Source organism: Mytilus californianus, unplaced genomic scaffold (genome assembly GCF_021869535.1).
Source record: "Mytilus californianus isolate M0D057914Y unplaced genomic scaffold, xbMytCali1.0.p SCAF_10, whole genome shotgun sequence".
NCBI lineage: Eukaryota > Metazoa > Mollusca > Bivalvia > Mytilida > Mytilidae > Mytilus > Mytilus californianus.
In genome coordinates, this window is record NW_026262582.1 from 53,820,513 (window position 1) to 53,838,618 (window position 18,106).

At 31.4% G+C, this 18,106-nt stretch overlaps 1 protein-coding gene across 1 annotated transcript in view; it reads right to left on the reverse strand.

The window, feature by feature from the left end:
• LOC127718789 (titin-like) overlaps positions 1–18,106 on the reverse strand; it is a 319,779-nt gene that overhangs the window by 267,009 nt on the left and 34,664 nt on the right. Inside the window, exons 16-20 of the mRNA XM_052224839.1 lie at positions 17,650–17,841; positions 17,211–17,398; positions 15,679–16,648; positions 5,185–5,307; positions 263–454 (exon numbers count right to left, since the gene is read on the reverse strand). Coding sequence (XP_052080799.1) covers positions 263–454; positions 5,185–5,307; positions 15,679–16,648; positions 17,211–17,398; positions 17,650–17,841 — 1,665 coding nt within the window. The remainder of the gene's footprint in view (positions 1–262; positions 455–5,184; positions 5,308–15,678; positions 16,649–17,210; positions 17,399–17,649; positions 17,842–18,106) is intronic.

The following is an 18,106-nucleotide window of genomic DNA, read 5'->3' on the forward strand; positions in this document are numbered from 1 at the left end:
GGTCTATATATACTCCACTTATCTTTTTATCATTCTAATATACAAACAAAGACCATGAATACCAGGGCAAGAAATTTTTCTTCCGGACAAGTAAAATTTACAATTTCACTTGCCCGGGGACAAGTGGTCACAACAAATATTTCCACACCCCTGAAACAATTTAGCAGCTGGCCTATTTTTTAATAACTCTGATACATATATGAGCAAGATTATAAATTGAGTCTAAAATGAGAATTTTTTATATAGAACGTGGAGAACATACATCTGCTGCGCTCTGATGGAAATGAACGCTGTCATCTAGAAGTATTCCTCTGTACTCCAATTTGTTGTTAAGTTCCTTCCATGCTTCACCTAGGGTGTCAGCCATGGCTGCGTAGACTTCCGTTTGCGAAGTATTTTCCGCTGCGTACTGGTCTGCGCTTGTGAGTATTTGTTTGATTTCTTGTTCTTTTGCCTGCAAAGACAAAGGTTTAAAATTTCTGTAAAAAGTATGCATGGAAACAAATATATTCAAAAAAATTACAACAACAGTGAACCAATGCCTGGTAAATCTTCAATACGATAGAATCCCTAAAGTGGATACCTAGGGTATGCAGGGTTGTTATGATAAAAAACTTTTACAAATATATTGAAAGTTCAAAATCGGCATGTACATTGTATCTCCCCAAAAAAATTATTGACTTTTCCCAAAATTAACATGTGTATTGTTTATCATGTTTATTGCTGTGTGAAATAAATATTACTTCTGTGGATGTTGTTTTATCATAAATCTAAATATTAGTTCAGGGGGGAATAAATTCTACAGCTCAAGACCTTCATTAAATGTAATTTAAAAAAATAAATAACTAAAGCAAAATTACCTGATTGTCCATACTTAACAACAAATAAACTATTAAGGGACATGAATTGCTCTATACTGTCTAGCTCTCCTTTTAACAAAGATTTTACAGACTTATCTAATTAGTAAAATGTGTTAATTCTATAATGTATTATTGATTATCACCACAGGGAACTGTCAAACTATTTATCAGATAAACACACAAAACAACACCCCTTCCTCAAAAAGTGATTTATTCACAAGTACACAGGAAACAATTCCACTTGTATTTGATATACAAGTAGTTCATTTCTTATTTAGTATTGGTCTTCCAAAATATTTTAAAGATATGAATCATTTACAATGAGTACAAATATTAATTTTTTATAACTTGATAAAACGTAAATTCTACTACTGTACCAAGTTAGGTACAATATATTCCCACTCAATGCAGTTAAAATGTTTAAATTTGAAAACATAGAGTGCTTTAAATATTTCATTGTAGAGACATATCTTATTACTGAGATGCTGTGGTTTCTATGATAAATTGGATGTGTTTCTCATATGTTTTTATTTACTTTTTTTTTCAATTTATGCATTATAGAATTTACCAATTTGTTTTATTAAATATTGTCTATGTTTATTAAATATTGTCTATGATCATAAATCTTTTTATGCAGACATGTTTTACTTGAATACAATTTCATTTATGTAAAAGATTAAATGATACACAAATCATTACATCAATAAATCTGACAGCTCACAGCATCAACAATAAATAACATTCTTTACTATTTTTATCACTGGCACATGCCAAAATCTATTCTTAGCACAGCAGCAGAAGAATGCTGCCTAGCAACCAGAAACTGGATACTCTAAAACTGGTAACCATATTAAGAGAGCACATGATTATTCTGATTGATAAGCATTACACAATAATCATTTTATATCATACATAACAATTACAGGATCTTGAACTCTTACCAAATTTTCTATACTGCTTAATTTCATAGTGCTAAATATTTTTCAGTGCACATAAAACTCATATATTCATTGATCTTGAAAAATCCTCGAGGAAAAATCTAAGCTGTTGATTAACCCATTTTTAAATATTTTTTTTTAACTTATTGAACATAGTAGGTAACAGTATATTTTGTACACCAAATGAGGATAAAAAAAAACTTTTTTAGTTTGAAAAATCTGATCCTGTAATTTAAAGCACTTAAAAAGGCCTGATATGAGCATAATACACTGTGTGTTGACTTAAATAATTTAGAAACTTTACCTACATTTTGAAATATTTCAATATCAAGTAATATAATGATTATTATTCTTATTTATTACAAAGAAGGGGATTGCCATATGAATGATTTTATAGTCCTGAATATACATGTAATATTTGTCAATGGACACACCAGTCTTCACTCACTGTTTTATGGATAAATAAAATTTCAGCCTACTCACATAATACTCAGACCAGTCTAGGCTCAGACCAGTTAATTCTAGGCTCAGACCAGTATTTTCTGGTCAAGTCTGAGAGTTTTTTATTCTCCATAATGACAACCAACAACAATTCTCAACTATGTTTGAATAATTATGCACCCCCCTATTTCAATTGCTGAAATTAAATATTATAAAAAAAACAAAAAAAACAATTGCATTGATGCTATTATATATGATGTTTACAGAAAGAGTGGACCGGTTTTTCAAGGTAAGAATGAAAACTGTCTATTTTACAAGTGTAATCATTACACACATGTCACTGGACATTAAGTAATCATCAATCAATCAATCAATCAATCAATCAATCAATCAATCAATCAATCAATCAATCAACTTAAACTAAGATTTGAGAAGGCAATCAAGTCATTTTTTTTCATACAATTTTAGTTTATATAAAGACTAACAATAAGGTCTTGTAAACATCACCAAATCCTGAAGAAGTTTAGGGTAGACTTCTTCATTAAACCTCAAGAAAGTCAAAATAAAAAATTAAACTTCAAAAATGACTTCAGATGCAGGATCTGAATTATTCAAGCAGACAAAGTACACATATTATTTATTTAAACTTTTTTTAGACAAGTTTGCAGTTTTTAAGAATATTACCTTCCATCTCTATACATATGTATATAAAAGATTAATAAAGTTTATGTTTTTACTTAAAATGTATCTCTCATTTCAACAAGCGAATAAAAAGTTTAGAATATCATAAAAACTTACCGCTACCAAATACGAGCCACATTGGCAGCATCCATTAAATTTTCGTAAAATCTTTTTCATTCGTGAATTTAATCCTACATTCTACAAATCGCTCTAAGTTCTTACTGACCAAAATCTTCGCATTGGAAACCATCAAAACATTTTATCAAATTCGCACAGCTGATTTGAGATAAGAGTAGCAGAAAACTTTATTTACAAAGATGATGTACCCTGATAACTTTGGGATTTAGAAAAAAGATAACAGATGCTCCATAATCATGGGGGAGGGCAAAGCTCAATTTAAAACAAAATTCAAAAGAACTTTTTTTATCATCCCCATAGGTAATTCTTTATAAGATTAATCTATCATCATCTGTAAAAACCTGATAAATACCATACAACATTTTAGTGTAAATTAAAACTTTTTCATTCATCCCATTAACACACAATATGAATTTTCAATTAAGACTGTTTATATAAATTTTAACCCACTCTTAAAGCATAAAGGAGCTAAAATATACAAATATCCATCTAAAGATTGCCTATATGAGCATATATTATGAGTTGCTTTTACACTTTTGTCCCTTTATTTTTCAGAAAGTGAACTCAGACAAGTTATCTAAACATCTCCCTTTATTCATATTAAATACAGTATATGGCTATCTGTTAACACTCTAGAGCCTCAATTCTTCATATTAACATCCAATACCTGACTGATGAAGATAACTCTATGTTTATAACAACAATCTTAACATAGTGGGGTGTTAACCGCCCTTCGCAACAACTAAATGCTTTAAGTCAAATGGTACTATTAACATATTCCTCTAAAAGCCTCAATATAACACCTTTCATCGAATAATCCTCCCCTCTGACTCTGAACCAAGGTATAAAATGGAACTGATGTTGTTATCAAAAACTTAACACCACCCTCCTCCCCCACCCCCAAAGAAAAAAAAGAAAAAATACTTGGTAGATTATTTTTCAAATGAACTTGGATAGAAAACAAAATTAACATCAGGATTGGTCACCAACAATTTAAAAAAAATTTTGGGGTAACCTCTATTCCTGTCCCCATTGTAACCTCCATAAAATAATAACACCAGTCTTATTTTGCTGTTAATCATTATAGAAGTCAGATAACCAGTTCAATATATTGTTTTTATCATAATGATACATTTACATTCTATGAGGCATGTTAAACAATCTACCAATATCTTGGTTAACCCTGGTGTCTGACTGTTTAGATATATATAATTACCTCAAAAAATTCATAAACTTCTGTTTTTAAGTAAATTCATAATATTTTCTTTCCTACTAAAGAGTTAGAATTTCATGGGAATCTGTCTTGTAGACCTTATAAACAGTTTGTTAATGGTTTTTATGTTAAAATTTGTAGTAGGGTTGCGAGCTCACAAACATGTTTAACCCTGTCGCATACTTTAAATGCCTGTCCCCAAGTCAGGAGCTAGTAGTTCAATGCTTGTGTTGAATCATTATTCATTAAATGTTGTTAGCTGTTAGTTTTTTCTGTGGTGTTGGTTTGATATTTTGTAACCACAAGGCCTTTTATAACCACTGGGTCCATGCCACTGCTGGTGGACATTTGGTCCCAAAGGGTATCCCCAGCCCAGTAGCCAGCACTTGACATATCATTGATGTTCATTTTCTGTAAATTTACTGTACATTACATGTTGAATTATTATAAACACTAAGGTTTTTCTACCACAAGGTATAGATTGCCTTAGCCTTATTTTGCACAATTTTTTGGGAATTTTCAATTTTTAAAGCTCTCTAACTTTGTATTTGATTTGACCTTTAACTGTTTTGATTTGAGAGCCACAAGACTTATGTCATACTAAAGTATAAGCCTGGTATCTTTGGTGAGTGTTTATATAGTTGACCATACAGTATTGGTTTACTTAGTTTAGAAGGCCTAATAGCACCTTGTTTACATCCTTGTCCTTTGATCTTTAATGGAAATTTGTCACATTGCCAATAATACCCATCTATTTATTCTGCTACTGTTGAAAAAGTGATTGATTGCTCTTTGCTTAATATGCAGTGGAAAATCTGGAGGTGGTTTAAGCTCAGATGAAGACAATGAAAAACATGTATTCATGAATATTAGAAAACCACACATCTTTTTCATTTTAACCTGATGGTTTTACCTTGAGTTTGTTAAGCATTTCATGATGTTCTTGTCTGTATTGCAGGGCCTCTTCCAAGGTAGAGCCGACTTCCATTAGGTCTGGCTCCATCTGATGGACTCTCACACGTATCCATTCTGCACCCTATAAAATAAACAAAGTTAACATTAGGAAAATAAAAACCTTCTGGCTCATTCGAATTGCTGCTTTGACATTGCAGCCATTCTTCTTTCTAGAAATAGACACATTGAAAGTGAACAGTTTAATATATTTGTATGGTCAACATGGTCAATGAATAAAATAGTGGATAGAAAAAGTCAATAACAATTCTTATACATTAAAGTTTGGTCCTATTTGATATAGACAGCAGGCATATATGGGTATGCTTCCGAATAAATGTCAAAGTTTTCAAAGCTTCTGTGGAGGGCTTTGAAGCTGACCCTGTGATTGATCCGTATTAAAAACTTTAGATTTGTTGGATATTTCACATTTTACTAGAGGATTCAAATCTGAAAATTTTTTGAAAATACTTTCATCAAACCAGCATTCTAGAACTTCAAGTTACGTGATATATACTTTTAACAAAATCTATAATACATTTAAAGAAGAGGGATAAGTTTGTCCAAGATGCCATGGAAGTTTTCATTTGTTTTACTTATTTTCTATTAATTGATATAGACTGTTAAAGATGTATGAGGTCAATTTCAATTAGAAAGCAACCCATTAACAATAATTTAACCTACAGAAGTGGAAAGGTCACCTCAATAATGCTTGTGATGTTTTAAGGGAAATGAAGGGATAGTAGGAAATAGATCATCCCATGGATGTTCAAATTGGTCAAATATGTGTAAAAAGTGTAATTTTTCAACAAAAAGTTTATTGTTCAGTGTTTGTCTTTTCCTCAGTGCAAGCATTTCATGTATTTTCAGGATGAAAGTAGGCCCACAAAAATTTCCAAAAAGTTTTTCTCTGCTCAGCAAAGAAATTTTACTATGGCTCCCTCTTTCATTGAAACTATGTGCATGGTGCCTCTACAATAGACTTTTGGAAGTTTAAAAGAAAAAGTATGACAATGTCTACTTAGAATAACAAAAATATTATTATCAAGACACCTCAGGGGTTCAAATTAGTGTGGGTCTGAGGTCCGGGACCTGTCTTTTCTGGGAGGGGACTTTTCATATGTGAATTACAAAAGTCATGGACCTACCATTCTTTACACTGATGCTTTATAAAGGACCATTGAATTTCTTATGGTGGACCTTTCACTGAAAGTTTCAAAAGTCCTGGACCTTTTATTATTCAAAGCAAATTTGAACCCCTGCATCTCAAAATTGTCTGTGTAAAATTTTGGTTTTTAAATAGTTTACAATCCGATTCTAGTTCCATATGAGGAAATAATTTCTTGTAATATTTTGTGTAGTTATAAATTGAGCTGTGTCAGATAGAAATCAACCTTATGAAATGAATATCAACACATCTGTAACTGTTTGAAAATTGAGTGGAAATAAGAACCCTACAAAACAGACCAAAATTCATCTTTTATTTCGTATTTGAATGTTATCACATCTATCAAAGTCTTATATACATGTATGCACATGTATATGTGCATGTGCATAAGGTCGATTTCTATCTGATACAGCTCAATTATTATTTATAACCTAAACAACTCTAAATCAAAAGACAATGCTACAGATTGTAGTAAATTTCAGGACCCAAACAAATGGAAATAAACAACAAAGAGTCATGAATTTCACGACTTATAATTTATTGTTTGATTATTTTCAAGACATAGTCAAATTTAAAGCTAAAATGAGAAATTGGGTTGGGCAGGTAACCAAGTGTTGAAGTAGGTGATTCACAAGAAAAGATAAGATAGATTTTGTGAATCACCTGACTGAAATCAAGAATTTGCAGATAAGTGGTTAGCATGGTAACAAAATAAATAAAGAATGCTTTTGTTTTTCTTATTACAATTAGTTGATCAGAAAGCAATCATTTGTAGACAATGTTATTTGTTGCTATTTTCGTTTATGCCTGCTAAAAATAAAGCTGTTACACAATTTAATCACTCCTATCCCAAGCCTATCAATTTTTCATCAAACTCAATAACTATTCTGTACATGGTAATAAAAAAATCTTAAAGCATACTTCAGTTATCCTAAGAGCAATATTTTGTGATTTGTATAAAATTGCAACATAAGTTTGCTGTTACACTGCTGTCTCTGGTTAGTAGAAATGGTTGAGAACTATTAACCTGTTGCATATTTTATGTTCCTGCAGAAACAATGCCATGTTCCAAGCTGATAATTTTTTTTTCTGTATCTTTTTACCAGGGAACTTTTGTAGCTAACTTTGTTTGGAAATGCATTCACCCATTTTTCAAAGAAAAAGTTCCTTTATTGCTGTTCTTCATCTTGGAAGTTACTAGAAGGTTTTCAACACTTATACTCTTTAACAGTCAGATGACATCTCCTAGCATTGACTCAAGTGGTACTATTGATATTCATCAATAACTGCTCCTCATGTCTTTGAGTAATATAATATATGTAGCCTTAGATAGTCAGAAGTCATAAGTTTTCATTAGATACAGTTGGTGGTCATGAGTATTAATGACTAGTTTTTTACTATATGTAACATGTAAAGTCAAACTTTAAAAAAAAAATTCATGCAAGACTTGGAAATCTTTGAAAAACTTGTGCAAGATTTCGAATCATAACAAGCCTCATCATCTAATTACTCTGGTCTTGCACTCATTTCTGTGTTCAAATTCTTTATTTCCTTTTGAAAATTCTAGCTTCTCAAATGCTTTAATCTCAAAAACAATCACATGGACCCAAAATTTTGGTTGCAATATACATTCTCTATTAAAAAGACTTTACTTATGAAAATGGTATGTTTTTTTTTTTAATTCAGCATTAAACATCATTATAAAGGCAAATATCAGTCTCTTAAGTCAATTTTGCTGTTCCATTACTGACGCAAAAATGCTACCTGTTTAATGAGAACCACAAAATGCAAATTTGAAAGGTTTAATGATCTCTCTCGTAAGACCAGACCTTCAGCAGAGAAAATATAGCCTTTAGAATAATTAGAATGGCCTGGACTCTTGAAATGTGACTTACTTAATTGATAAATAATCTAATTTAAATGTCACTGAGGGCCATAATAGAGTTTATGGACCATGCACTTACCTATCCATAAGTATATAGATCATATGGATATATGGAGCATGTTTCATTAACTGACTGTTGATGGGTTCAAACAAAACCATATAATTGTAGTTTAACCATTAATTTCTCAATCACATATAATATGTTCAATTTTTTATTCAAACTGTACAATAACACTTCAAAAACATCAATGCAGTTGCTTTTTTCTGGAACACATGAATCAAAATTTAAAAAAAGTATTAATGGTGAAATTCAAAATTTTAAGCCATTTTATTGAAACAAAACTTCGAATTTTTTTGGCAAAATGTACTGATAAGATGATGAATATTCCTCAATTTTCACCACGATGGAACAATTTTAAAGGTCCACAGACAATAATTATTGACCGCCTTATACACTCAACATGCTCAATAGATAAACAGAGCCATTAAAAGTACTAAATAAAATATTTTTAAAGAATTAGACTCTCAAATAAGGTTATTGAGGCTTTTGAAGTTCATATGAAATACTGGTAGAGGAATATTCATTCCATGAATTTCTATCAGGTTTCATAAAGAATAAAGAAGATCATCACAATCAGTTATTTTTTGTCATCTTAAAGTAAATAAAGCACCTCAGTGCTTTGATTTAGACTCAGAGGAATGTAAATATGTTCAATGGCTCTTTGCCAGTTCTCCTATTTCTGCAGAATATTTCACACCCACAAAACAACATTTCTTATCTAATCTTTATTCAATATGCAAAAAATAAATGAAGCACATTTTCCAGCCAAAATAAGGGGTGGATCTGATCTGTTTTCAATATGAGTATATTGTAATTACAAATTATAGATATCAACTTTTTGGATCCCTGTTGCAGATATATGTTGTACAGTATCATATGAAGACGCAAATATATTACACATGGCTGGATGATCAGAGTATACATCTGTATACAATTAATCATGGACAGATATGACCAATCACTTATACCCCATTAATAAGCAAGAGATTGGTACTTTATTATGATAAGATGTCTATGTCTAAGAAAATTCAACAAATGAGGATATGCAAAACTCCTACCATTCAGCCCCTTTATCAGGAACCCTGCCCTAAGAAAAGCTATAATTTCTAGATTCTATATATACACGATTAGAAGGGATCAGGAACAGCAGATATTATAGCAATCCCATTCTAGTCATGCCTAATTTATTCTTACTTGGTAGAAATTGTAGGGATGTTTTTATTGTCTCCAACTATTACACTTCTTATGGCTCTTGTGATGTCACTCCTCATTCATATTGAGGTTCAGGCAATTTATTCTTTTATCATATTTATAGCATGATTGCATACCAACTGTTTATAATTTTGCATTTGAAACTATGGATAAAGGTCCCAATTTTTTGTTACTTTGGCAGGAGTAAATGATGAAGCCATGACAAAGATCAATTCAAAATAGCTTTCTTTTCTTCAACCACGAAGATTAATACCAATGAAAATAAATGAATCCACATTATCCTTAAACATACCTACATGTAATCTGGACATATGTTTAGAAATAAGTCACAATAAATATTCTATAATTTTGATACATTGTAATAGAATTTTGAAAAAATTTGCAAATAACAGTAAAACCTACATATAAATAAAAGATCCTTGGGACAAGATAAGATTCACCTTATAAGCTAGAGATGTGACCTTTGAATTGAGGTTACTGCATTGAGACAAGAAGTGAGGGGCCCTGACAAGACAGATCTATTCTTTAAATACATGTAGGTGACTGATCTTTTTAGCAGGTTCAACTGTATTTTTTTTGTCTTTAAATATTTGAATTAGTCCTGTGATTTCTGGAGAATTGTTTAACATCATTTGTACATGTTATGCAAGCTTAATTTTTTGGTTTACATGGAAGGTGAAGACTGGGGAGGGGAAGTGATGGGGACAGTATCGTTATTCAGTCCAAAAGAAGCAATATATAGTTTTACATTAGGGTTATAATGATCCAATCGCTCTGGAAAAATATTCCCTAAGACAGAGAAAAAAACCAATTGATATACATATTCAAAACATTATCTGACCATATAGATGCTGGTCTTCCAAGCTATGATAGTACATGTACCAAGTCTATGCATCTGTAGGTTTAGTGTCTGGGATCATTCAATTGTCTCTTTTCATTCATACATAATATAATTTCAAACCTTAACAATTTGGGAGATTTGATCATTGTTTTGATTCCTCAATGAGCCAAACAATTTATGGCTAATGATATCGAAACCATATGGCAATGATTGAAACAGGTGAGCATGCATGGTTAAATGCTCATCTCATCCAGACCTGATCAAATGTTAAGTTGAGCACATAAAAAATGTTCGGGAGACATATTATTTCAAAAGTTATTTTGTCAAAAACAACCTTTCAAAAAAGAAGTTTATGTATGCCTAAACAGTGCTCTACTAAAATCTAAATTTAAAGCATTCTAACAAAAACAAAAACAAAACAAAACCCTTTTTTTTGAAGCAAAAAAGTGAAAGCCTATAAATTCTACTTACTCTCAGAATGGCCAAGACAACCTTGGATCTCCCTGATTGTACAGCTACTGTACTGATGGTCGTAGTAGATGGGGGTAATTCCGATAAGTCAGTGATGTCCGAGAATTTATCCGACATTTTGATAAATTTTTGAATGAAGTGCTAGCTTAGTGTTGAATAACGGCACATTTAAATCGCACAAATTTCTTGATTACAAAAGGGGACATAAGCATGAATGAATATGCATGCAGAGAGCACTGGACTAGGCTCTTAACAGCTCAAACTTTCATCTTCAACTGATTTCAGGTACACAATTCACTATACCAAAATATGGAATATTCCAAAGGATTTCCTGTCAGGGGTGTTCAATTATGCAATCAAAACATAACCTCAAAACTTCTCCCCTGTAACTTGTGAGAGTCTATCAAAATTTTCACTTATGCACCTATTTCAAATACAATATCTCAGATTTCATACTGATTAAAACTGAAATCAATTAATAAACAACTTTGTTTTCTAAAAATTGTAACACCCCTGAGGTGAAAATAATTTTCTGTTGCAGAAGATAACAGGTCACATGATCTCCCAAATATGGACAGAGGTAATTAGTGATGCTACCAGATTACCCCCAGCAGGGATGATCAGTATGCCAATTATTACTGATAACTACACATGTGTTATATAAATTAATTTGATACAGTGACAAGAAAAAATATCTTTATATAATTTCAACTTCTGTATCAATTAGTTTATTTTCAAAACAACAAATGAGATAACAATGCACTCCACATTTAGCTTTTATAAATTAGATATAAATCTCCCTGAAGTCATTTCTCTTTCTTGGCTTGTATATGAAAGACTTTGCCAAGAAAAAAATATCAAATGAAAATCTTTTTATAGTCTTTTCATTATGTAATATTTTGTTTGATATAATTTGCCAAAATGTATGTAAAAAACTTGATTTAAAAAAATGTTTACAATATGATAATTTATCAAAGTTGTATGTGATATATATTCAGATTTTGGGCAGTAAATCAGCAGTGGATGCAGTATTTGTTGTTACAAAAAGTATAAATCTTCCCTTTTCATCCATATCCCCCCAAAAGCCCTTTTTCTTTAGATAGGAGTTTGCATGAAAATGGTTTCAGACATTATTAATCTATCTATCATATTCATTCATGGTAACACTGAAAAAAATTCACAAAAAAACTGTGAAAGTAGCTCATCTTGTTAAAAGATTGATTAAACCGACAATCCAAATGGCTTTAGGTGAATTTTGTCATGTAAGCTTAAGTTGTTTGCACTGTAACAAAAAGTAATTGCTAAGTTGTATACACCATTTGGTTATGGGAATATTTGTTTTAAATGAAAGGGATTTTGATCTTTCACAAAGGTGATTGATTAGTGGTATTGGGGGGAATCAATGTAAATGGGGGGAGATTCGTCACTAAACATGCTAAAGTGGAAAGGTTAACAGGTATGAATAATAACTCTTTAATTTGCTCAACTATTCAAATTTATAAATACTGGGAAATTAACCTGCTTATAGTTATTGAAATTCATTACTTATCAGTCCAATTAAAATTAAGTTGAAATGAAAAAAATATATATATAAATAACTTGTTTAACATTAAAGGCCCTATCAATTGCATATTTGTGACTCATTACATAATACAAATGCTACTGATCCATTATAAATAGGAAGTACACACTTATTCATATAACTACTTCACATACTTTTTAATGTTTTTATTTTTAATAAAACAGAAATAGTTTTTTTTTGACATATATTTATTTTGTTTTAGATAAGATGCAACAAAATGTGATTGATTGATTGATTGTGAAACCAACTCATTATCTTTAAAAAATCATCCATAAATAGTATTGGAAAAAAAATTGAAAATTGGTTGTGAGAGAGACTTATCTTCTACAATTTAAAAAGCTTTTGTTGTCATTCAACACGAACATATTTAAAGATTAGACAGTGATGATTTTACATGGCTATTTTGTCTATTTACCTAGTTTTACATAGAACTAATCTCTAATGAAAATATTTAACACCATTTAACACTGTATTCAGCAATAGAAAACTTTCACCATTTAGTAGTTCTAATAGTTTAGGATTGATGGAAATTTGGTTTAATGCTACTCCATTTTTCCACAAGGAATTTCTTTGTTAAAAACAAATGAAGTAATCGAATGTTTACCACTACTATCTAGTTTCTTTTTATGCCTTTTGTATGAAAAAGGTTTAATTAGAAAGTTTTGTCTTCTTTGGTCCTAACTGTCTGTTCAATATTTCTGTTGATTGAGCACCATGCCCTGCCAACAATGGAACAAATAGAAGAATGCTACCTTAAACTTAAACCTGAGAAGGTACTGGTTTCACACTATCAGATTTCCATCTTCAGTAAATGGTGTAATCTGGGTCGAAACCCTTATTTGGAATGTCTATATTAAAAAGTTCACACCATAATGAACATGTGTATACTAGGTTTCAAGTTGATGAGACCACAAATTCATGATAAACCATCTTAAACCAAAACTTTAACCTGATATGGAACATACAAATGGCTGAACTGATGCAGACCAGAAAACAATATGCTTCTTCTACTAGGCGTGGAATAAAAATTCTTAAATATGAAGTTAAATCTTCACACAGCTCAATTCTTATTTGTTGTCTATTTTTAAGTCAAGGTCCTAAATTTTTAACGCATTCTGAAGAAAAATTGGGTATGGTGAAAACAAAACCTGAAAACCTGAATATTCCATTGAATTCAAAGTATGAGGTTAGGTGGAGAATACTTTGTTTTTGTTGACTAGATTTGATCTGAGAAGTTTTATATCTGGTTAAACAACAGACAAACATACATGTAGGCTTATATCACACTTTCTTTAATCAAAATTAAACAACCTGATATGTTTTTCAGTTTTTTATCTGATTCTCATCTTTAAAATATTTAAAGCATCAACAGACACTGAATAAAAACCACAAAATTCTGTTTTATCTTCAAATGAATCAGAAATGATTCTACCAAATATTTCTGATTTTGTGCCAATCTCTCTGTCTGATAGAAGACATGCATACATCTTCATTCTGTCTGGCAACAATATAGAATTCCAATAACTGTTCTACGCATTTGTTCTATGCAGTTACAGGTACAAAATGTATTGCGTTATAAAATATTTGATATATATTCACAAGTGGATATATAAGCAGTTGTTTATAAAATAACATTTTGTAAAATATTAAATTAAAAGACATGAAATCATCAAGAACTGTTCACTTAGTTGGACAAATAATACACTTGTAGAAAACTTAATATATGACAGCATTATAATCCTACTAAGATGAATAATTGCAACAAAGTTGGTTGAAAAGAACCGCCATAATTCTGAAGATTACAACAGTATAAAATGTGATGTGGTATGATTGCAAATGAGACAACTATCCAAAAGATTCCAAATGAAGCGATTTAGCAACTATAGGTAACTGTACAGCCTTCAACAATGAGCAAAACCCATAATATATAATCAGCTATAAAAGGCCACAATACGACAAAACGAGAAATAATTCTAACACTTCATATTTGGCAAAATAAACTCTAGTCTTCTAATTAGCAAGGAGATCACCTGCAATAGTTCATACATTAAAACTTCTATTATAGTGATGGTTGTCATAATTGTTGATAGGCAGGTTCATCTATAAATACTTTTTTAATGAACAGTTCACCCTAGGGATAATATTGACTTTTCATAGTTTGAAATGATTCAGAGAGGATATATCCCAAAATAATTTCTTGACTTGGTATTTGATATTTATCCCCCCAGAAATGTATATCTCAGTGACTCCCAAACCTCCACTCCCCTCCATTTACTACTCTGCAATAGTCCACAGTAAAGACAATAGATTATACTGTTATGATGTATGTTTCTACCTCACAATCATTTACCATTATATATAAACATGGTCTGGTGATATGTTATTGTCAGCCAGAAATTTGGCAACCTTCTTCTCATAACAGGTAGCAGTAATATACAATAAATATCTCAGTTATATCATTTCTAATTATAACAACACAAACACATTTAACTGTTTTACTTAGTTTAAGCTAGATTTTCTTTAAATACATGGAGAATGTATGCATGGGACACAGATGATGCCCCCACTTGCATATAACATTATAAAGGGACATAACTCAAGAACGGTAAAAGTGGCGCCACCCAAATTCAATTTTGATCTGTGTTTTATGGTAACAAGTATTTTGTATAAGTTTCATAACATTTGGTTAAGGCAAACTAAAGTTAGAGAATGGAAACTAATTTTGGGATGTACGTACGGACTGACAGACAAGGGTAACACTTAATGACGCAGCAGGGGCATAAAAATCCTTAGATCCTCTGATACATACTCTTTGATTTGTAGGAGGATTTAGTTATATGTAATTCTTTAAAAACAATGACAAAAACAGTCACCTACTTAGATCTTTTAGGTTTGTTGAATTCAGAATAGCTCCAAGCTGAATTTGATATAAAATTAATAAACCATTTTTAACCAAAAATTCAGTTGATGCAAAAAGTTTCAAAAGGTTTGAGTGATTAAGATTTTCTTCTGAACTTCGGTTTTAAATTTGGGATGTCAGTGGAGTTGAGTGAAATATAAATGTATTACAACAAAAAAAATGTAACAGAAAGTTTATATTAATTTCAAAATCTGTGTTTCTTTCATTCTTGATGTTATTAACATTCTATTGTGATTGTGAAAATAAGTCTCCATTTTTTGTCAAATTCAGTGATGAAAGCATTCTATGTTGCTGACTATATTGTTAATGACCTTACCTCCTCTAGCTGTTGTTTAAGTATATCAACTTCTTCAGGTCTCTGTTGTGTTGTCCCATATGGACCCATTTCAGCATATTGTAGATGAGGTGCCTGGTCTTCATTTCTATGTTGTTGGGCAGTATTATATGGACCAATTTCAGCATATTGGAGCTTAGGAGCTGTATCATGTCCCATTTCATCAGTAACTGGTTTCCTGTCTGTATATTGCCCTAGCTCAGCATACTGTAGTTTAGGTGCACTTTGTTTTCCATGTACTTCTTTTCTATTGTCTACTGGTGGTTGTGGGCCTGTACTATATGGACCAATGTCAGCATATTGAAGTTTTAGGGCATCTTTTTCTCCTATGTCATATGGACCAATTTCAGCATACTGAAGCCTAGGAGTAGTGTCTCTATCCATGGGCTTTTGTCCATAAGGTCCAATTTCAGCATAATGAAGTTTTCCACTGTCATCACTTCTTTGTGGCTGATGGGTCCCATAGGGACCAATTTCAGCATAATGTAAGTTAGGGGCACTAGCTTGTAATTGATTTTGGTCTTTTCTTATACTCCTTTCTCTCCTTGGTTGTTGATTATACGGACCTATTTCTGAGTAGTCACTACTTTGTAACTGATTCTGTGGACGTTTAACTGAGGCATATTCAACATGTGTAGCTGGGGCCCTAAAATTTCTAGGCATATTTGAAGCATGTAAATTTGCTTCTGATGTCCAAGGTCGTTTTGGAGTTTTTGGCACTGGTTCTTCATAAATAGATTTGTCACAATCATCAAATGCAGTGTTTGTTCGATTGGGAATAGTGGGTATTGTTCTTTGTCGCTTTGGAGAAAACACTTGATCAACTTGTGGTGGTTGTTTGGTATATTCCATTTCACCCCAGTATCGATCCATGTCCACTTTCTTATGTTCTAGTTTTCTCAGTTTGCTATTTATGGTTGCTGCAGCAGATTGGTCTTCTTGAATTTGTCTTCTAAACATAAGTCAAAAAATATTATTCATTATTTTGATAGTAGCCCAATATATATCATTATCATATTTTGATTATTTGGAGGTTTGTTTAAGCCTCTGGTAAAATATTTGAAATTCTAAGAACATTACATTGACCTATTCAGGTAACATATTCCAGCAAACAAAGTTGCTATATATATATAAGCCTACCCTGGACAAATAAAGGTATTGTTTAAAGACAAGACTAACTGGATTCAGTTTTATGTACTTGGTGTCTAAATGATTCTAGGAAAGTCATTTAAAAAAACATTGTATCAGCAACAATAGTAGAAATATGCCTTTAAAAACCTTTAAAGTCATAAATATCACTACCTTCAATATTTTGTTTTCTCAACATTTAAATTTGATTGCTCATACGTAATCTGAAGCAAATGGCCATAGTTTTAATGAAGAATCCTAGTAGTTTTTTTTATAGACAATATGAATTTTTTAATCCATCCTGGGAGTTGAAGGTATGAAGCTAAATTTTAAACAGTTAAAGGGAAGTAATTCTTGAATATATTGCAAAAATCATAAAGAGTTACCCTTCTTGTTGAACAACAGGTAAAGTTAGTCTTTCTAACAAAGCCTTTCCCATATGCATTGTATCCTTGTAATCCTCATCAACTTGATGTTTCAAGGGAGTGAACTTCTGTAATACTTCATGAACAGTTAGTTCCCTTGATAATGTCTGTGAAATAGCCAACAAGATCTTTTCAATGTTGTCAAAAATCTGTAAAAATAAAATAACATTAAACCTACATCTTTTTTTCCAGGTTCTGTAAGATTAATAAAAATTGCAAAACATGGAATATAACAATGTTAAAACTGTTTTAAAGATTATTTAAAAGACATTATTCTCAAGTTTAGATGTCTTTCTTATTCAAAACAATATCTCTTGCAGATAATCTGATCATTGCCAGTCTAGGAAAACAACTTTCACTTCAACTTGTCATGAAGGGCTTTCAAAAACAAACTTTTCACCTTTTCTACTGATGCCAAAAACATGGCAGACACTGTGAGTCTATTTGCTCTTTCATTTGTGCCTTGTGAGAATTTCCACCATGCATCTTCTAACCTCTGTGACATTTCATTGTTAGGTTCAAGGTCATGTCTTAATGATCTTCTGAGAACCAAAGCTGCTTGCAGAAGCTGTTTACCATATTCATATGTACTCTAAAATAAATAAAATGCTCCGCTGGGGCGCAGCTTGATACGACCGCAGAGGTCGAACCCTGAACAGTTGGGGCAAGTATGGACACAACATTCAAGCTTGATACAGCACTGAATTTGGATTGTGATTAAATATTTGACACAGCATAGGTTTCTGACATAGAATGAATGTGGTGTTAGAACTTAAAAATTTTATTAATTTACCTATTCAAACCATATCATTATTATTTGCTTTTATATATAAATCAGAAATAACCAATTTAAAATG